This window comes from Haematobia irritans, chromosome 1 (assembly GCF_050003625.1).
Source record: "Haematobia irritans isolate KBUSLIRL chromosome 1, ASM5000362v1, whole genome shotgun sequence".
In the NCBI taxonomy this organism is placed as follows: domain Eukaryota; kingdom Metazoa; phylum Arthropoda; class Insecta; order Diptera; family Muscidae; genus Haematobia; species Haematobia irritans.
In genome coordinates this window covers 194,836,308-194,859,921 of record NC_134397.1, presented here as the reverse complement: position 1 = coordinate 194,859,921, position 23,614 = coordinate 194,836,308, and the positions used below count along the sequence as shown (strand labels likewise).

At 27.3% G+C, this 23,614-nt stretch overlaps 1 protein-coding gene across 5 annotated transcripts in view; it reads left to right on the top strand.

Annotated features, from left to right (window-relative positions):
- The window catches only part of sima (HIF-1 transcription factor component sima), a 517,365-nt gene that overhangs the window by 438,804 nt on the left and 54,947 nt on the right, over positions 1–23,614 (top strand). For all 5 annotated transcript variants that reach the window (XM_075292452.1, XM_075292451.1, XM_075292450.1 and 2 more), the window contains 3 exons: positions 1,070–1,599; positions 3,892–4,807; positions 19,053–19,939. In XM_075292452.1, the coding sequence (XP_075148567.1) occupies positions 1,070–1,599; positions 3,892–4,807; positions 19,053–19,939 (2,333 nt within the window). The remainder of the gene's footprint in view (positions 1–1,069; positions 1,600–3,891; positions 4,808–19,052; positions 19,940–23,614) is intronic.

Here is a 23,614-nt window from a genome sequence, read left to right as displayed (position 1 = left end):
AATCACTTCAATCTTTGATTTTGGTACTTATACATATAACTATTACCCAAAAGATCGAGGAACTCGTGCAGCATATACGAGTAGAAAATATTGGAGTTAGAAATTGAAAAAACGTGGTATATTGCTGACTCTCATTTACTATATGCTTTATTCTCTCTCGATTCCTAAATCCTCATTTCTATAAAAAAAAAATAATATTCTTTAACAAATTTTAATGAATTAAATTATTTTCACATTTATACATTTTATATATGATTATTCAATAAAATATTCCATATATAGTAAATTAATATATTACAAAAATTTGTATTCAAAACTGTGTTATCAATTAAATATGATTGGCACAATATTTTTGTGTAATATGATAGTTGAGCTTTCCTACCTATACTCTCGTATATTGATACTGTTCTTCTCTCCCGCCCAAAGCAATCTCCGTAACAAAATCCGTAACATTATTTTCACATCATTTAACGCCTTTAAATTGTTTCAAATTTATTTTTATTTGAGGCAATCGCAAACAAACCAAAAAGAACAAATACAATTTCGGCAATTGTTTTATGTTCATACGTAGAAGAGCAAACATCATACGCGTGTTTGAGTTTATTTTCTTCTTACATCTCCCCACTCTCCACGAAATGTAGAGGTAATAAAACTGACATAAATCATTTAATTCGTGCAATTGTCAATTAGTTTCAATTGAAATCAGTCAATTAAACTGACAACAATCCTCACTAGAGTTTTTGCCTCTACAACAATTCTCTCTCAATTGAAACGCAATGCAAAAAAAAGAGAAGGCAACGCAAGTGTAAAAAAAGCTTTAAATTGTAAAAGTGTAAAAAAATCACAAACTAATACTAAATAAGATCATGGATTGGAGAAATCGAACAAAAAACATTGTAAGAATTAGAATATTTATAACATTTTTTTAAGTAGACTTTAACTGATTAGCATATTGAGAATTTTTACACTCCAATGATTTGTTTGTTGCAATACATTCATCATAGATTTTTTCTTCTAGATTTGCTTCTTTTTTATTTAATAGTTTTTTGTTCTAATTTCTCTATTGCAGTGCTTAAAGAAGAACCTGATGATCTTACAGCCCACTTAGTGGCACCAAATGCTGTTGATGCCTGTTTGCCTCTCGATGAGAATACACCATTATTCAATGATATGCTTGTTGGCCTAATGGGCTCTTATGGTGGCCTCTTGGCTGATGATATCAATTCTTTGGATTCAACAACCTCATCGTCATCGACCACAGGTGGTGGCGCCGGTGACCATCTTCATAATCAACATAGCAATGGTCATAGTTCTCCTGAAAAACTTTGTAATATTCATACCTCTTCGCCCTATAGTACATCGACGACTACACTTCATAACAGTCATCAAAGACAGTCACCATCATCAGTGACCACTACTGGGGTCATGACAAATAGTGCGACCACAAATAGTCCAACTACCAATTGCAGCAATTCAGCAGTGACAAATAATACAACAAATAGCACAAATATTGATCCATTTATAAATAATAATCGCGATGAATCGAATGATACACTTTGCTCTCAGCATTTATTATCGCCACCAAGTACTTCATCCAAGGTAAATATGAATTTTTCTATTCATCTAATTAATGAATAATGGTCTGAGGAAGCAGAAGGGTTGATTAGGGACTATTGGAAAATTCCTTCTAAGGCGAGTAGTATTAAGTGCTGCCCAATTTTTAGTTAGCCCTAATCTTGAGAAAACGCTGTGTGATTGATACAAAATTTGGAAGAAACAACCTCTTTAACATCTTCATTCAACAAAAACTTCTTCGCACCAAATTATTAACTGGGATTAGATCTAGATAATACCAAAATCTGAAGAAAATTTTACCAAAAAAAATCAAAATTTTATTTCTATAGAAATTTTTCTAAAAATTCTATTTTTAGTTTTATACAACTTTTTCCTTCATTGAATTTCTCCCAAATGGCTGTTCCATTCCGCAGTTGCAATATTATAAGAGATCCATAATATTGTGGGGGATCCAGTACTCGTTTACCACTCGTGCCAAAAATAATCTACCAAAATCGGAAAAAAATTTTACCAAAAAAAATTTTCACAATTTTATTTCTATAGAACATTTTCTCAAAAATTTATTTCTATAGAATATGTTTATCAAAAATTTATTTCTATAGAAAATTTTCTCAAACTTTTATTTCTATAGAAAATTTTGACAAAAGTTTATTTCTATGGAAAATTTTGTCAAAATTTTATTTCTATAGAAAATTTTTTCAAAATTTTATTTCTATAGAAAATTTTGTCAAAATTTTATTTTTATAGAAAATTTTCTCAAATTTTATTTCTATAGAAAATTTTCTCAAAATTTTATTTATATAGAAAATTTTCTCAACATTTTATTTCTATAGAAAATTTTGTCAAAATTTTATTTCTATAGAAAAGTTCCTCAAAATTATATTTATATAGAAAATTTTCTCAAAATTTTATTTCTATAGAAAATTTTCTCAAAATTTTATTTCTATAGAAAATTTTCTCAAAATTTTATTTCTATAGAAAATTTTGACAAAATTTTATTTCTATATAAAATTTTGTCAAAATTTTATTTCTATGGCACATTTTGACAAATCTTTATGTCTATAGAAAATTTTGACAAAATTGTATTTCTATAGACAATTTTTATCAAAATTTTATTTCTATAGAAAATTTTATCAACATTTTATTTCTATAATAAATTTTCTCAAACTTTTATTTCTATAGAAAATTTTAACAAAATTTTATTTCTATGAAAAATTTTGACAAAATTTTATTTCTATAGAAAATTTTGTCAAAATTTTATTTCTATGGAAAATTTTGTCAAAATTTTATGTCGTTATTGTTGTTTTTGACCTCAGCTTAAAGCCATGCATTGACTAAACTACAAGTGTAGCTTAACCAACAGAGGAGAAGTATGCTTGTCAAATTTATTTGGGCAAAGCCCTATAGACTGCAAGATGGTTGGATGTACAGCTGTTTCGGAATTACCACATTCCTCATCAGCATCCTCTACTTGCAGCAAAACTATCAACCAATTATCAGAATAAATTCGGGTAATTCACTCAACCCAACGTGAAATACACTTGAACCGTCCGAAAAAGGGTTTAATAGTCGGCTATAGAAAATTTTGTCAAAATTTTATTTCTATGGAGAATTTTATTAAAATTTTATTTCTATAGAAAATTTTGTCAAAATTTAATTTCTATAGAAAATTTTGTCAACATTTTATTTCTATAGAAAATTTTGTCAACATTTTATTTCTATAATAAATTTGCTAAAATTTTATTTCTATAGAAAATTTTGTCAAAATTTTATTTCTATAGAAAATTTTGTCTAAATTTTATTTCTATAAAAAATTTTGTGAACTTTTTATTTCTATAGAAAATTTTTATCAAAATTTTATTTCTATAGAAAATTTTGTCAAAGTTTTATTTCTATAATAAATTCGCCCAAAATTTTATTTCTATAGAAAATTTTGTCAATTTTTTTTTCTATAGAAAATTTTGTCAAAGTTTTATTTCTATAATAAATTTGCTCAAAGTTTTGTTTCTATGGAAAATTTTCTCAAATTTTTTTTTTCTATAGAAAATGTTCTCAATTTTTTTCTACAGAAAATTTTGTCAAAATTTTATTTCTATAGAAAACTTTTTCAAAATTTTATTTCTATAGAAAATGTTGTCAAAATTTTATTTCTACACAAAATTTTATTCCTATAAAAAAATTTCTCAACATTTTATTTCTATAGACAATTTTCTCAAAATTTTATTCCTATAGAAAATTTTCTCAAAATTAGTATTGACAATAAATTTAATTTAATTAATTTAAATTTAATTTTTCTATATTTTCTACATCTTACAGAGTCCCGATGGCAGCAGTTTACCTTCACTTTGCAGTCCAAATTCATTAAGTCAAGAGGATGACTTCTCCTATTACACCATGAATGTCGATGATATGGATGATTTGACAATGCGTGCACCCTATATTCCTATGAATGAACAAGACGATTTACCCCTACTAACCTCCGATGATTTTATGTGGAGTAGTGGCAATGCTTTTACAGCTGACGACTTCTCTTTAAATCCCAAAGATTCGGATAATTTACAATCGTTGCAATCCATTACTCAATCGCTGAATAATTATCAACAGCAACAACCACAATTTACACAACACCAACATCAACAGCAATATTCAAATTCGTTATGTTCATCGCCAGCCTCATCGACCGTATCGTCAATGTCGCCTTCATCGCCTTTGCAACAGCATAATTCTCAACAATTTTTACCTTCGGATTCAAGTGAATTGGCAGCATTATTATGTGGTTCGGGTTCAGGTCCTTTATCTTTGTTACAGGATACAAATGGTCTAAGCCTAAATTCGAGCAATTCTAATAATACCAATGGTGGCAATGGTGGTAATTGTGTTAGTATTGTTGGTAGTGGTAATAGTGACAATGGTGGTGGTGGTAGTGCAATGTTAATCGATGATATGGATAATGTGAGTGTTGCTTCAACGTCATCGTCATCGATAAATCTCAATAATCATCATCAGCAACAACAACAACAATTCCAGCAGCAATGCTTGCAACAATTGCAAGATCAATTACAGCAACATCAACACCAACAACAGCAGCAACATCAACAGTTATTGAGTGGTTTGAATATAAGTTGCAAAAAAGAAAAGTTCGATACATCAAATGGTACATCATCGGTTTCGTTAACACCCGGTTTATGTGACTCGATTGAAGATTCATTCGATAGTGTCTACAATAAAAATTGTAAGTATATTGAAGAGCAAATGTTGCTCTCTACAAAGTCGAAATGTGTGTGTGATGTTGAGTTTTTAATTTTTTTTTTATAATATTTATACATTTTTGTAATTCTCAGTTGGTTTAATTTGTTATATCAAATTTAATAAAAAAATTTCTCAACAATATAATATATACAAATTTACACAATATTTTATATTAACAATATTTTATATTTGCTCTAAAAATACTTTATTCAATTTGCAGTTAATATCACTTTATAATTTGTGTTATTTTACAAATCCTCTTTAAATTATGTCACGCCATTTCTGAAAATTGCATTCAAGGAATATCTACACGCTTCATTAAATCTAATATTATATAAATTGTTTTGTTATTAATTAATCGAATCGAAATTTCATATGTTTTATTTAAATTGAGTATATGTGCTACCTCTCCATTTCAATTGCGATTAAAATTCCTAAAGTGTTTGTGATATCTTATCGGAGTCTTCATTTAATTTCATTGTACTAGAAGAAACAGTCTTAAACACTTCAAGCTCTTGGAAACCATATGCACTTTTTTATTTATTATTATTTTTTTTTGGGACAGGGTAGCTAAACAAACAAAGGCTAGAAATCAAACTGTAATAATCTAATGATAGGATTAATTACATAGCTTATATCAGTTTACAGATTGGAATAAGGATCAAATTTGAGTATTAGCTAAAAAAATATCATTAGATTATAATAATAAATAATATATAAAAAATAGCTTTTGGATATTAAATAATTTAAATCTAGAGATTAATTTACAAGGTGTCTGATTGTAATTATTATTTATTTAAAATTTGAATAATATCTAAGCAATATTATTAGATTATAATAATAGATATTATATAATATAGAGCTTTCAGATATTAAGTAATTTAAATATAGATATTGATCTACAAGGTGTCTCACTGTACTTTTTATTTTTTAATTTTATAAAAATTGAGGGATCTAATTAGATATGATGAGATCTCAAATTTGGCCCATTTGAATCTAAGCCGATTTACGTAGATATGATGATAGAGAATTAGTTATAATTATATGTAATTTCATACATGACGAGATTTATCATCAAATAATATCTTTTGAATATTAAATAATTTAAATCTAGAGATTGATTTACAAGGTGTCTGATTGTAATTTTTATTTATTTAAAATTTGAGTAATTCCCAAACAATATTATTAGGTTGTAATAATAAATATTATATCAAATATAGCTTTCAGATATTAAATAATTTAAATCTAGAGATTGATCTAGAGGGTGATTTGTTAAGAGCTTGATAACTTTTTTTTAAAAAAAAACGCATAAAATTTGCAAAATCTCATCGGTTCTTTATTTGAAACGTTAGATTGGTCCATGACATTTACTTTTTGAAGATAATTTCATTTAAATGTTGACCGCGGCTGCGTCTTAGGTGGTCCATTCGGAAAGTCCAATTTTGGGCAACTTTTTCGAGCATTTCGGCCGGAATAGCCCGAATTTCTTCGGAAATGTTGTCTTCCAAAGCTGGAATAGTTGCTGGCTTATTTCTGTAGACTTTAGACTTGACGTAGCCCCACAAAAAATAGTCTAAAGGCGTCAAATCGCATGATCTTGGTGGCCAACTTACCGGTCCATTTCTTGAGATGAATTGTTCTCCGAAGTTTTCCCTCAAAATGGCCATAGAATCGCGAGCTGTGTGGCATGTAGCGCCATCTTGTTGAAACCACATGTCAACCAAGTTCAGTTCTTCCATTTTTGGCAACAAAAAGTTTGTTAGCATCGAACGATAGCGATCGCCATTCACCGTAACGTTGCGTCCAACAGCATCTTTGAAAAAATACGGTCCAATGATTCCACCAGCGTACAAACCACACCAAACAGTGCATTTTTCGGGATGCATGGGCAGTTCTTGAACGGCTTCTGGTTACTCTTCACTCCAAATGCGGCAATTTTGCTTATTTACGTAGCCATTCAACCAGAAATGAGCCTCATCGCTGAACAAAATTTGTCGATAAAAAAGCGGATTTTCTGCCAACTTTTCTAGGGCCCATTCACTGAAAATTCGACGTTGTGGCAGATCGTTCGTCTATTCATGATGAAATGTCAAAGCATACTGAGCATCTTTCTCTTTGACACCATGTCTGAAATCCCACGTGATCTGTCAAATACTAATGCATGAAAATCCTAACCTCAAAAGAATCACCCTTTACAAGGTGTCTCACTATAATTTTTATTTTTTAATTTTAAAAAAATTGAGGGATCTAATTAGATATGATGAGATCTAAAATTTGGCCCATTTGAATCTAAGCCGATTTACGTAGATATGATGATAGAGAATTAGTTATAATTATATGTAATTTCATACATGACGAGATCTATCATCAGATTGAACTATATATAGGATGACAAATTATATCTAGGACATTAGATCTCGACCAATATTTAGATCTGATCAGATCGAATTCCATATATAGATCTATTTCGAATCTACACAGAAAATAATATTATAATTTTTGAGCTAACAATAAATTGTTGTTACAGAAAATTTTTAAGTTCAACAAATTTTTTGTTGATATAACAAAATGTTTGTTGATATAACAAAATGTTTGTTGATATAACAAAATTGGTTGCTAAAGTGACTAAAATCGTAATTGTATTTACAAATTACGTTGTTAGCTCAAATTTAAACATAATTTTAATTGTATTCACATCAAAAAAGATATCTCAATTTTTATTCATATATTCGAAAGCAAAAAATTTCGGAAATGACATTAAATTTGAGAATCAGTATTTTTGTATTAGCCTGATATCGATACAGGCCGGTTCATTGTCCAAATCATTTAAACTACATATTATTACAATATTTATTTGAGCTTATTGAACAGGAAGATTAAGGGAATTTATGCTGTTAAGTTACTGAATAGAAAATCAGTTTAGAATTGTTCGAATTGACTACCTTTGGCACGAATTATGGGCTTGAAACGGCCGACAAAGCAAACCAACGTTACGCGAAAGTAGCACAATAGTATTGTCGTCGCTTTCCGGTGAAGCGCCGTCTTTAGGAGATCAAAATTTCCAAAATATCCCAGGCGCAAAGTGCAACGCAAATTTTTCAACTCATCCAAAAATGAAATTTTGCTCTAGGATATGATCATATTCCGTTTATACATTTTTGTAATGGAATTATCGTTTGGCGTGATTTTCAATTGCTCTTTTATATTTTTTTTCTTATACGAAACCTTTTTCCTAAACACCAAATTTACATGGTGTTTTGGTAAACATTCTTATATGCGTTTTTTATTATATGACATGTGGTTATATCCTTTATTTAGTGCATATAGAGATCCTCATCATATCACTTTAAAGACTCATGAAAAGAAATATTCCAAATTTCAGAGCAAACACAGAAAAAGAATTCACGAAAATTTTTCGAATGAAAATCTTAATTAGGTTAAAAAAATCAATTAAAAATTTGATTGATTCAACAAATCTTTTAATTGAAACAAAAATCAATCACAAAAATTAATTTTTTTAATTGATACTATATTTCTGTGATTGACGACATTTCAATTTAAAATTAATTGGATCAATTAATTTCTTGATTGAAGAAAAAAAAATTCTTTTTGTGAAATATTTCGTTTATACACGCGGAGAAGGAAAAATGATCACCGCAAATATGTTATGTCAAGAGTATAAAGTTATTTTTTACGGGAAGCATATAATGTTTAGTGAAAAAATGACATTTTACCCACACGCAGAGAAGAAGATTGTCACAATCATATTCGAAGAGCAAAATAATGTAACATTTTCACCTGCAACCATGTTGGCTCAGTGAACATGGTTCTAAGAAAAATAAAATTGTCCTCATCTAAAATGTTATTATATTGATAACAAGAATTTTGTTTGAATCAAAATACAATGGTCACGATCTAAAATGTTATAATATTCGTAAAAAATGTTTTTCTTCCAGTTAAAAGAACATGGTCACAACCTAAAATGTTTTGATCTTTATGAAAAAAAAACATTTTTTGGTCGTCGAAAAAATGACGCCAGTTAAGAAAAGAAAACACAAAATTAACTTTATTTATTTGAAGTAATCATTCCATATTTACTTCGTGTCCATCAAATTTAAAAATGCAGGCATCATGTAACTGCAAATAAAAATAAATTATACCATAAGCAAAATGCAGAACAAAAACCAGGTAAATTTTTTCAATTACACTTTCCTTTTTTGTGTTCACATAAAACCGCGTGCCTCTTCTGAATAAATAAATTAACACAAAACACATTAATTTCGTATTCTCCGTTCATTCCAAGCAACAATCAACACGCGACTGGCGCGCAAAATGAAAATCGTGTGTACCTACTCAATGTTTTTATAAAATTCTTTTCTCTGCAAAAATTAAATGGTCACGAAAAAATATACATGGTCTTTATGGCCATGTAATGGTTCTAGACATGTCTATACCTAACCTATGCAAATTCTTTTTTCTTTGCAAAAAAGTAAAAAAAATTGAATGGTCAAGTACATGATTTTCCCGACCATGTAATGGTCTCAAATTATATCATTTAAATAATAGAACATGTTTGCGGCATTTGAGAACCATTTAAATGCTTATTGCCAACATATATTTTTCTCCGCTCGAAAATTATTTTTATAAAAACAAAATACATGATTTTCGCGACAATTACATACTCTAGATAAACATTAAATGTATGCGGCAACCAGGTCCAAACATGTTTTTTTTGTTTTGTGCGTGCAGTAAATATTCTATGTTTCCCTTAAAAAAATAACATTATGACTTTGAAACATCTTTGTGGTGATCATATATTTTCTCTGTGTGTAAGTGCTTTACATGGCTCTTTAACAAACAAGACCAATGTCAAACTTGTTTGATACATCTCTCTATACAGAATATAGAACCCTTTCTCTCCATAAAAGTTATATAATATTTTAATTGAAACAGATGATACGTCTGGTTATTAAATTGGTCCGTTTCTTAAATTTAATTTAAAAACTTGAAATAAACCATAAAATGTAGATTTAGATATAATTATCGTTTTTTTATTGTTATTTGGCTGCCTGGTTACTCTTCCCTAATAAGTACCACTAGTTACTTCTAAATCTATTCGAGACATGGAGTTAACTGTATAAATCAACTTTGGGATATTTATCGAGAGAGAGAGAGAGAGAGAGAGCTAATTTGATATACTCAGCATTACATTTAACATACGGAATTAGTAGTATGTTACTAACATGTATTATTTCTCGCTCTGTCTCTCCCACACATTTAATCACCCAAAGCAATAACAAATACCAATAAACTCTTATTGAGTATCGATATAAATTTATGCAAGTAATATATTGATGCTTGATCAAATTATGTACGTTATAAAGAATATTTAACTTTTCGATAAAATACTAGACGTTTAAATATTATTTTAAAAGTTATAGTTACATTTTAACTTTTACAATAACGCATTAATAAAAGTTTTTAGTTTTTATATACATTTCATACACATTGACACCGGCAACTACAGTCCTCGTAGGGCTTGCACCCACAAGTTTTAAATTTGTGTTTTTATTTTTTTTTTTTTTTTTTTTTTTGTTAAGTTAATTTACATATCCCTCTTCTTTCTTCATACACAGAATGTCATTCACACTTCATTATAGAAGGCCACTTTATTGCGAGTATGTCATTAAAATAGGGATAGTTAGCTCTTAGTGTCATTTTCACTCTACCTACCCCTCACTCTAGCTATAGGTAGTCGTCGGCAACTATTTGAGTTAGTTGACACTTAAAAATTTAAGTGTTTAAATATCCTATTCGTATTTCATGTTTTGTGTGGGGGTGAGGTATGTCATCTTAATTTCATATGTATTGTTGTATATTACAACATGTACGACATTTTTCCAAAACCATTTTTTGTTGATCTACCACACACGCACTTTTTTCTAGTATTTCTCAACCTCCCCCCACATAGTGAGAATGGATTCAAGCGACAATGGTTATATCTCACGCATATGGTCTTGAGAAAAACACGCATGGGTTAATCCATTTGAAAAACACTAACGACAATATATTTATTTTTATTTGAAATTATCTCAAATTATTATGAGTATCCAAAAGATGCTTCTTGTGTGCAGATATTACCAACGGGGAATTGGTGACAGTTTTCTATACAAATCTGGATGTGGTGGATGAGACAAAGATATATTATAATCGTTTTTCTTTTAACATTTTTTATTTAAAAAGGACAAACTAAAAATATAACATGGAAAGATTTGAGTTTTGTGTATTTTGGTCTAGGAGGGCAAATGTATTCTGAGTTTGATTGGTTACAGAAGATTCAATAAGATTTATCAAAAGAAAAGTTGCTGCTGTTACATATTATCCGAAAAATACACATTCTACTTTAAACATGTGTATTTTCCAGAAGTTCTCTAACAAAATTTTCTAAGTGCCCGGTAGGATTTCACTCTATATTGTCACAAATAAAAACAAAACGAAGAAGAGATGTTAGAAAGTTTTCGCAACCATAATAATTGCTCCCTAATGAATGTTTGGTCAAACAACCTTTGTTTACCATTTGGTTTTCTACAGTAAAGAAGTTTGTTTGGAACAAAAATATAGGCTTTTTGTCTTAAACATAGAATCTTTTACAGGGTGTGGAAAAAAAAATCAAAAAAGGCCAAGTTATTTTTTTTTTAATTTTCTGGCCTCTTTCGCGAGGTTTATTTTTTTCACAGCAATTTTTTCTGTAATACAAAAACATGTAGACGAAATTTTATATTTATTATTACTTCTTTTTTTAATTTTACCTTTAGACCAGACGGAAAAATCGAACCGCGCACCATACAGTTTCTAAGCAAAATCACTATTCATTGGACCACGAAGCTCATACTTATATAAATACCGCTAAAGCCAACTACGCATACAGTCAAGCAGTTATATTTATAGACCAGACTTTTAGGCACACATAAGTCGATTTAAATAAACTTTATGTAAAGAAAACAAACCACATTAGTCGATCTTTTCCTTACAAACGAAGTACTAAATTCAACTTTCGGAAACGGAAATCATGTAATTTTTGCCACATTATCGGACTGTTATTGGAATAAATAGTATTGGTAAACTAAAAATTTTGTAGCAATTTTGGTTTGAAGAAAATTCGAACTTTTGGAAAGAATTGCTATACCCGTTTCCCAAGGTTAGGTTAGGTTATGTGGCAGCCCGATGTATCAGGCTCACTTAGACTATTCAGTCCATTGTGATACCACAGTGGTGAACCCGTTTCCCAAACATTTTTGTTTTTATTTTTGCGTGAAATTAAATTCATCTTCGCAGAATTTTAAAATTTCTGCTTAAGTTACGAAAAGACTTTTTCGACTGTCCAATTATCATTTTATCAAACTATTTTTTTACCTCTATTAAATAAAAAATTTAAACGAATTTAGTTTAACAACTAAAAGTAAATAAATGTATTAAAAAAAAATAACTAAACTCCTTCCACAATGAAAACTCCAAGTAGTGTTATTATAAATAGTACAGTATATATGCTTTTTATTTTTTCAAATAAAAATGTAAATTTTTTTACTTCTTCTTCTCATTAACACATTAATAATTTAAAATTAAAGCCAGTAAACGGAAATAACCATTCGGATCGTCTTTGTCTCTATTTAATAAAAGGCCCAGACAAGTGTTGTATATCCGCTGTTTGAAGAAAAAAAAATCACACAAACTGCACGTGTTTTTGAAAGTGGGTGTTAATTATGCTTGACGTTAATAATTGTCCACATTTAAAACGACTGATGACTTTCAACTTAAACCTACAAATCAAAGATGTAAAGAGAATATAATTTCCGACAAAAAAAAATATGAAACAAAATATTTGAAAAAAAAAGAAACTCAATGACTTATATGACATGAGTGACATGTGAGATAATATTTTTGACTTGCCCATCAGAGATATGTCTACTAACAATTTGTGGTTTTGAAGTGTGGCTAATACTTATATGGCGCTGTACTGTTTTTTCTGAAACATAATTAGCTTAAATGGAATATTTCGCTAAAATTTTAAAAATTTCTTTGCTATGAAATATTTTTTTCCTTTACTTCATTCCACTCGGTAACATAGGACATTTGTAAGAAACTACCATTCTATATGTTCTATTGTTGCATATATCTTATTTTAACAAAATTTTATTTATATAGAAAATTTTGTTAAAATAATCTACAAAAACCAATTTTAGTCAAAATTATATTTCTATAGAAAATTTTGTCAAAATTTTATTTCTATAGAAAATGTTATCAAAATTTTGTTTCTATAGAAAATTTTGTCAAAATTGTATTTCTATAGAAAATGTTATCAAAATTTTATTTCTATAGAAAATTTTGTCAAAATTGTATTTCTATAGAAAGTTTTGTCAAAATTTTATTTCTATAGAAAATTTTGCAAAATTTTATTTCTATAGAAAATGTTGTCAAAATTTTATTTCTATAGAAAATTTTGTCAAAATTTAATTTCTATAGAAAATGTTTTCAAAATTTTATTTCTATAGAACATTTTGTCAAAATTTTATTTCTATAAAAAATTTTGTCAACATTTTATTTCTATAGAAAATTTTGTCAAAATTTTATTTCTATAGAAAATTTTGTCAAAATTTTATTTCTATAGAAAATTTTGTCAAAATTTTATTTTTATAGAAAATTTTGTCGAAATTTTATTTCTATAGAAAATTTTGTCAAAATTTTATTTCTATAGAAAATTTTGTCAAAATTTTATTTCTATAGAAAATGTTATCAAAATTTTATTTCTATAGAAAATGTTATCAAAATTTTGTTTCTATAGAAAATTTTGTCAATATTGTATTTCTATAGAAACTTTTGTCAACATTTTATTGCTATAGAAAATTTTGTCAAAATTTTATTTCTATAGAAAATTTTGTCAAAATTTTATTTCTGTAGAAAATTTTGTCAAAATTTTATTTCTATAGAAAATTTTGTCAAAATTTTATTTCTATAGAAAATTTTGACAAAATTTTATTTCTATAGAAAATGTTATCAAAATTTTATTTCTATAGAAAATGTTATCAAAATTTTATTTCTATAGAAAATGTTATCAAAATTTTATTTCTATAGAAAATGTTATCAAAATTTTGTTTCTATAGAAAATTTTGTCAAAATTGTATTTCTATAGAAACTTTTGTCAACATTTTATTGCTATAGAAAATTTTGTCAAAATTTTAGTTCTATAGAAAATTTTGTCAAAATTTTATTTCTGTAGAAAATTTTGTCAAAATTTTATTTCTATAGAAAATGTTATCAAAATTTTATTTCTATAGAAAATTTTGTCAAAATTTTATTTCTATAGAAAATGTTATCAAAATTTTATTTCTATAGAAAATGTTATCAAAATTTTGTTTCTATAGAAAATTTTGTCAAAATTGTATTTCTATAGAAACTTTTGTCAACATTTTATTGCTATAGAAAATTTTGTCAAAATTTTATTTCTGTAGAAAATTTTGTCAAAATTTTATTTCTATAGAAAATGTAGTCAAAATTTGTCAAAATTTTATTTCTATAGAAAATTTTGTCAACATTTTATTTCTATAGAAAATTTTGTCAAAATTTTATTTCTATAGAAAATGTTATCAAAATTTTATTTCTATAGAAAATTTTATCAAAATTGTGTTTCTATAGGAAATTGTGTCAAAATTTTATTTCTAATGAACATTTTGTCAAAATTTTATTTTTATAAAAAATTTTGTCAATATTTTATTTCTATAGAAAATTTTGTCAAAAATGTATATACATAGAATATTTTGGTTAAAATTTTATTTCTATACAAAATTTTGTCGAAAATTTTATTTCTATAAGAAATTTTGTCAAAAATTTCTGTATATAGAACAGTTTGTTAAAAAATTTATTTCTCTAGAAAGTTTTCTCAAAATTTTATTTCTATAGAAAATTTTCTCAAAATTTTACTTCTATAGAAAATTTTGTCAAAAATTTATTTCTATAGAAAATTTTGTCAAAATTTTATTTCTACAAACAATGTTCGAGATTTGTTTTCTATGGAATATTTTGTAAAATTTTATTTCTATACATTTTGTTGCAAAATTTTATTTCTATAGAAATTTTTTTTGCAAAATTTTATTTCTATAGAAAATTTTTTCAAAATTTTATTCTACAGACAATGTTATCGAGATTTTATTTCTATGGAATATTTGGTCAAAATTTTATTTCTATAGAAAATTTTGTCAAATTTTTATTAATTTAAGAAATTTGTCAAAATGATATTTCTATAGAAAATTTTGTCAAAATGCTATTTCTATAGAATTTTTTTTTTATATACATAGAATATTTTGGTTAAAATTTTATTTCTATAGAAAAGTTATGTCAAATTTTTTTTTCTATCGAAAATTTTGTCAACATTTTATTTCTATAGAAAATTTCATCAAATTCAAATTTTATTTCTATAGAACATTTTGTCAAAATTTTATTTCTATAAAAAATTTTGTCAAAATTTATTTCTATAGAAATTTTTTCAAAAATTTATATACATAGAATATTTGGGTTAAAATTTTATTTCTATAGAAAAGTTTTGTCAAAATTTTATTTCTATCGAAAATTTTGTCAACATTTTATTTCTATAGAAAATTTTATCAAATTCAAATTTTATTTCTATAGAAAATTTTGTCAAAATTTTATTTCTATAGGAAATTTTCTCAAAATTTTCTTTCTATAAAAAGTTTTCTCAAAATTTTATTTCTATAGAAAATTTTGTCAAAATTTTATTCCTATAGAAAATTTTCTCAAAATTTTATTTCTATAGAAAATTTTCTCAAAATTATATTTCTAGAGGAAATGTTATCAAAGCTTCATTTCTACAGAAAAAATTATCCAAAAATGGGTGACCGTATAAACTGTTATCGCAAGTTTTTGTATTTCGCAACCATGCATGTATTTCCTGACGAAAAACATATGTTTTCAAAACTGTCCCCACGAAAATTAATAAAATCTGTTCTTCGAATTTGAATCGGAATAGGGTGCAGTATAAGGGTTTAAAAATTTGCGATATACATTTTTTTAGCAATATACAATCTATAAAATTAAAAATTCATCTGCTTATCATACTATCCTACTTTTCGCACATAGGGGGGTTAGCACGCACAAGTGTCTACGCAATACTTTTAAACTTGTGTCGTGTCATTGATGACATATCTCTTGTTGTATAAAAAAGCGCCATACCTTCTCATGCCGTAATAAAATTTTCTTATAAAGAAATTTTCGCCAACAAATAGTTGTTGTTTTCATTGGTTTAATATCCCCATATTAGCATGGAAGAAAGCGAAAATTTCCACTTATATGTATCACACGCAACAATGACGTTTTTATGTTAATTTATGATTTTTTATATATTCCCACAAAATTACATATATGTTCACATGATTTGGTGATGATCTGAAAATCGTCTCATCTAGCTGATAGTCTATAGCTGGACCCGTTAGTGAATTAGCTTTGGTAGAAATGTGTGGGGCGTTGATGTTGGGGGCTACAAAGAATAAATAAATTTTAATTTTTCCTATCATATTGTGGAAATGACAAAGCGGCACGTACCCCATTTGGATCGATGACATATTTTGTTTGTTGTATCAAAAATTTTCTAGAAGTTATACTAGACGACACACTTCATCATGTTTTCGAATATATTTGCAACATTGTGATATATGAAACATCAAAGGGATGATTTCGTATATGGTCTTTCAAGTAAATTTATATTCTTCACAGAGAGAAAGTGAATGAAAATTATTGAAATATATTTAATGAGCCAAAAAAAAGTTTTAATTGTATACATTAATATAAGTGGCACTTTAGTGACAAATTTGCCACTTTTTTAAGCGTAGACATTTTTGGTACCACTAAATGTCATACTTTTGCATTTTTGTGCCACCTTTTTGCCATGTTGTGACACTTTCTAATTAATTCCTTTTTTTGCAATAGTTTTCATAAATTCTAATGCAGAATTCTTTTAAGACTACAAATTTGATCGCTGCCGTAACATAAAATCGACCCCATGCGTGCAACATTATAATTTTCTTCTCAAATCATAGTACTATCAAGTAGACAAGTGCGACGCTACTTTTATTCAAAGGATTTTCTATAGAAATAAAATTTTGACAAAATTTTCTATAGAAATAAAATTTTGACAAAAATTTCTATAGAAATAAAATTTTGACAAAATTGCTCTCAAAAATTGTCGTAACAAAATTTCAATCAGCGTTACCATTTCGAATTTCTAAAAAGTGGCACAAAATGTATCACTCGTCATAAAAGTTCGCACACTCATTTAAAAAAAAAGTAAAAGTAAATAATAAATATAAAACATAAAACATAAAATATAAATATTATTGATAGGTATGAAAATAGTTTTATTGTTTTTTTTTTTTTTAATTTTCCCCCGAAGCACTTTTACCACTCTGATTTAGGTATCTCCAAAACATGCATTTTCAATTTATCAATCTCTACTTCAAGTGTCGAAAAGTCGACTTCTGTTTACTTTTGGTCTCATAAGCGTAAATCTACCAGTCAACATCTGTCACGATGTCATAGACTTGTTTTAAAGAACCACAATTGTATTTTTGGAGCATTTCTTTCGACCAATTGACACGAGCCTTCCTTTTGAGCGATTGTCAAATTGTGTGGGATCCAAAATTCTACTTAACTCACACAAAAAAATTGTATATAATTAAATAATCCTATTAGATTTGTTACCAATGCTATCTACCACCTACCTAAATATATAGCATGTTTATATAATGGATATGAATTTATTCTGATGATATTTATGTTATTATCACATTAATACCATAGACTTTATCTTTTTCGCAATCTAACCAAGTTCAGGGACACATTTAGTTGTGAGGATCGCGTTGATGCTTAGCAGCTAAAATTAAAAACAAAAAAATATTATGAATGAATATACAAAAACTCAAAGAACAATGTTGTCAAGGGCCATAGATGGAAAGCTAAGTGAAGTTAAATAAAAAAAATGCTTAATATGTTTAAAAGTCAATTTTTATTATAAAACAGAAATTTTTTGATGAATAGAAATACTTAATATTTTTTATGAGATACCAGTTTAATTACAAAAAAAAAATTGAGGATTAGAATTTTTTAAATATACAAAGAAAATTAAATTTTGAAAAAATAATATATGTATACAGTAAACGTCATAATAAAGTATACATAACCATTTTTTTCAGAATGCCTTTTATTTCCTTACGATTTTATTAAATAGGTTTTTTTAATTAGTTAACCCAGAGGGTATTTAAATCTGTATTTAAATTTTAATTTTAAAAATAAGAAATAAAAAATGTACACAATAAAATCTTTATTTAAAACAACAACTTTATACACTTTATTGTGACGTTCACTCTATATAAAAATATAAAATATGGCCTTTTTAAATAATATATCTTGTATTTTTTTTAGAATATTTTTAATAAGAGTTGCAAGAGTTATTCTTAAATATCTAAATATTTTTAATTATAATTAATTACAATTTTAATTATAAAATAATATTTGAGAATTATAATTTTTTATATATACAAAGGAAATTAAATTTTGAAAAATTAATATATGTATACAGTAAACAACACATTATTATGACGCTCACTCTATATAAAAATATAAATTTATACAATTTATATAAATATTTCCTTATGTATTGGCCTTTTTAAATAATATATCTTGTATTGTTTTTTAGAATATTTTTAATAAGAGTTTCAAGAGTTATTCTTAAATATCTTAATATTTTTAATTATAATTAATTACAATTTTAATTATAAAATAATATTTGAGAATTATAATTTTTTGTACCCTTTTTGTGTACCCTTTATTGTGATGCTCACTCTATATAAAAATATAAATTTATATAAATTATATAAATAATTCCTTATGTATTGGTTTTTTTAAATAATATTTCTTGTACTATTTAGAATATTTTTGATAAGAGTTTTTTCAATCAGGACACATTTAAGGAAGATATTTCTTTAAAAAAATTAATGACCAACTGAGAATTTTTATTTGTTTTTTATTTTTTATTTGTCTTTTTCTTTTTTAATTTTTAAATTTTTATTTCCTTTACTCACATACATACACACACATTTTCTACTCACCTTTTGGAAATTGTTAATTCATCACAATTTTCCTCCTTCCTCCCCCCCGTCGATTAGCAACAAATTTGGATTGCTGGAGTGACTTTTTGCAAATTAATTCTGCTGCTGCTGCTAGTGCCAGCCCAGATAATGCTGCTGCTGCAACATCATTACAACAAACGTCCACAAATACAAATTCTCTGGTGGACAATTTAAGACATGAAGATTGTAAACAACAATTGCATATGCAATTGCAACAACAACAACAGAATATAATTATAAATGCAGTGCCATTAATAACAATACAAAGCAATAATAAAAATTTGGTAATACCAACACAACAGCAACAACAACAACATGGCCAGACAACGGCACAAAATAATGGAAAAATTTTGAATAAAGTCAATACCATAAAATTAACACCCATAACTAGTACGGCCACAATACGCATAATAGAGAATAGACAACCTCTAATGCAACAGCAACAACAACAACAACAGCAGCAACAACAGAATGTAATTAAAACGGCTTTTATACATACCGGAAACGGAAATATGGGTACTTTACAACAGCACAATATAGCTGGAGCATCAGGAAATAAAAGACATTTATCCTCTAGCCAATTGGCCAATACTGTTCTAGAATCCAAACGTATGAAAGGTACAGACTCAACAACCACTTCTCAATTATTGCAACAATTGATAACAACACCCAAACAGCAGCAGCAGCAGCAACATCAAAATATCAAGGATAACAAAATTTCAAACGATTCTTCATCATCCAGATGGTCAGTAAATCAACAGGAAAATAGTTGTGGTGCTGCCATTATAGTGACCGAGACCAAAACGGCTCAAGTTATGAATAGAGGAAGTAAACAACGGCAGCAGCAGCAACAGCAACAACAACAGCAGACACAGCAACAATCAAATTCGGTTCTTAAGAATCTTTTGATCAGTGGCTGCGATGTAAGTGCGGGTTATTGTATTGTGCCCATGAGGCCTAAAACTAAACTAGCCAAAGCATAATAATTACCATAGGTTCCTTATTTTTGTTTTGGAATAAAATAGTCCTGTTCCTTTTACAGCTATACAGCTCTCTTATATTTATTCTTGGTTGTATCAAGAACAAAAACAAAATATAAGAAAATTATGTAAATGGAGAAAAATGAAGGGAAAATCTACATTTCAAAATAAGAAACAGAAACTGAAACTAAACGCATAATTTTACAACACCTGCCTCTTACGAATATATAAGAATATAATTTATATACATACATATATACTCTATACTATAGTATATAGATACCCTAGATTATAAAATGAATGAATTCATTGAATAGAATATAACACAGGCTAGAAAAATTCAGAAAATATTTGTTTGGAAGATAAAACAAAAATCATTTGCTTTTTTTATATTAAATCCGAATTGAAGAACAGCTTTTTTCAGCAACTACCTTTTGTAGGAATAAATAAATATATATCCAAAAATTTAGGAACGATGTCCTTTCCCATATTCATTCGTGTTCAGTACTTAGTAGTGTGATCAAAACCGGTTGACGGAAACCAGTGGACCGATTTATCTTTTTACACTGATGGTCGGTTTTGTGCAAGATTAGTTTTTCGGTGGACCGGTAGAACCAGTGTCGGTTTTTTTGAAGATTAGTTTTTCGGTAGACCGGTAGAAAAGGCGATTTTAAGGCTTCAAAAAAATTTATCTTTTTTGCACTGATTGTCGGTTTTGTTAGTTTTTGGATTGACCGGATACCCTAGATTATAAAATGAATGAATTCATTGAATAGAATATAACACAGGCTAGAAAAATTCAGAAAATATTTGTTTGGAAGATAAAACAAAAATCATTTGCTTTTTTTATATTAAATCCGAATTGAAGAACAGCTTTTTTCAGCAACTACCTTTTGTAGGAATAAATAAATATATATCCAAAAATTTAGGAACGATGTCCTTTCCCATATTCATTCGTGTTCAGTACTTAGTAGTGTGATCAAAACCGGTTGACGGAAACCAGTGGACCGATTTATCTTTTTACACTGATGGTCGGTTTTGTGGAAGATTAGTTTTTCGGTGGACCGGTAGAACCAGTGTCGGTTTTTTTGAAGATTAGTTTTTCGGTAGACCGGTAGAAAAGGCGATTTTAAGGCTTCAAAAAAATTTATCTTTTTTGCACTGATTGTCGGTTTTGTTAGTTTTTGGATTGACCGGTAGAACCGGCGATTTTAAGACTTCAAACACCGGGTTTAGGTTTCAAATGTAGGCTGTTACACCCGAGTATTACAATAACTTGCTTAGAGCTCGACCGAAACGGTTTCTTGGCAATGAAATAATCGGTCGAAGCAGAAGCCCAATATTTTCCTAAATTTTTTAATTAAAGAAGTTTAGAGTATTTTACTTCGTGGTACCGGTTTAGGGAAACCGGTGGAACGGTTTAGGGAAACCGGTGGACCGGTTTAAGGAAACCGGTGGAACGGTTTAGGGAAACCGGTGGGCCGGTTTAGGGAAACCGGTGGACCGGTTTAGAGAAATCGGGAGACCAGTTTATATTTTTATTGTTGGTTTAGTTGAAAATCATTTTCTCGGTGGACTGGTTTCGTGAAAGCTTAGAGTTGGACCAAAGCTGGTTTTTTGGCCGTTGCCGATGTTCGAAAAAAAAAACCAATAATCGACCGGAGAAGAAGCCGAAACCCAACATTTATAATTAAAGAAGATTGTAGAGTTTCACTTCACACTGAAACCGATCCGTGACCGTTTATCAATTTTTGGCCGAAGTCGATTCTTCGGTCGAGCTCTAAACCTACCATAAAATACCCTTCCAAATAAATGACCTAAAAACCGGCGTTTCCACCTTTAAACAAAATTATTAAAATATTTCTTAGGTTGATTTTTATGACAATAAAGTTAGATTTAAATTTTCAAATTACAAGTTTTTATTATTTTTTTTTTAACCGGTTGAGCCGGCTAAATAAAACACCGCATACCGCTTTAGAAAGGCAATTCTTTAAAACCTAGAAAAATTAACTATAAAAAAACGATTTTTCGTCATTCAGAAAAATTAATAAATTACAAGCGAACTCCCAATGATATAGAGAATTTTTTTGCATTTCAAAATTTGCTCGTTTAAATTAATTTAATTTCAATATGAGGGCTTTTAATTTTTTTTCTTGATACACTTGGCCATTTTAAGTATATATATTGTAATAAATTTAATTAATTTGATATTTGAATCAAATGCAATTGAAATTAATTTGAGATTGGCAACACATAAAAAACATTTGTGTCTTTCAATCACGAAATAAATTTTTAATTGAATTGTCTTCAATCACAGCAATGATAGTATCAATTAAAAAATTAATTGATCCAATTAAAAAAATTAATTGATACTATTAATTTTTGTTGCAATTAAAAAATTTGTTGAATCAATAAAATTTTCAATTGAATATTTTTTAACACTCAATTAAGATTTTAATTGAAAAAAATTCGTGGAATTTTAGCTTTAAAGAAACTTTTAAATATTTTATTAGATTTTTTATGAAATTATTTTAGAATAAAGTAAAAATATATAATTTATACGAAATTAATAAAATGAAAGGTATATAGATTGTTAAAAAATATTTAAACCCTAAAAATAAACCGAAATTAAATAGGCAATAGGTAGTGATATAAAATGGCAAAATTTTAAGGACATTGTTTACAAATTTACCACAACTACGACACTGAAAGAAGAGTTTTCTTTTCTGAGAAATGAAATTATAGGCAATCAAAGTTTAATACTGACACCAAAAAATTGTTTTTTTAAATAACAAAAAATAAAGAAAATCGTTAAATAATTTCTGTTTTATTTTCTCTAAAAGAAAATACTTTATAATAAAACAGAATTTCGTTTGTCTAAAATTTCATTCCCCAGGAAAATAATTTTTCTTTGGATGCACAAATCAGATTGTCCATTATTTTTGTTTAGAAAATATTTTTCTATATTTTTTTGGGAGTGATGTTAATTATTTACAATGTTTTCCTTTGGAACTAATTAAAAAAATATTATTACTCGAAGGAATTGTTTTCTAAGGAACGAAATTTTAGGCAAGCAGCGAATTTTTGTTTTTTTTTGTTATTCTAAAAAAAATTCTTTAACAGCAAATAAAAAAAAATAGAGATAATTGTTGAATCGAGAAAATTGTTGAATTTCGGGTTTATTTGCTCTGATAGAAAATAATTTACAATAAAAGACAATTTCGTTTGTCTAAAATTTCATTCCGGAGGAAAATAAGTTTTCTTTGGATATACAAATCAGATTTTCCATTGTTTTTATTTTTGTATAGAAAATAGTTTTCTATATTTGTTGGGGTAATGTAATATTTCTTTGGATGTACAAATCAGATTTTCCATATTTTTTTTTAAATATTTTTCTATATTTTTTGGGATAATTTCATTCCGGAGGAAAATAAGTTTTCTTTGGATATACAAATCAGATTTTCCATTGTTTTTATTTTTGTATAGAAAATAGTTTTCTATATTTGTTGGGGTAATGTAATATTTCTTTGGATGTACAAATCAGATTTTCCATATTTTTTTTTAATATTTTTCTATATTTTTTGGGATAATTTCATTCCGGAGGAAAATAAGTTTTCT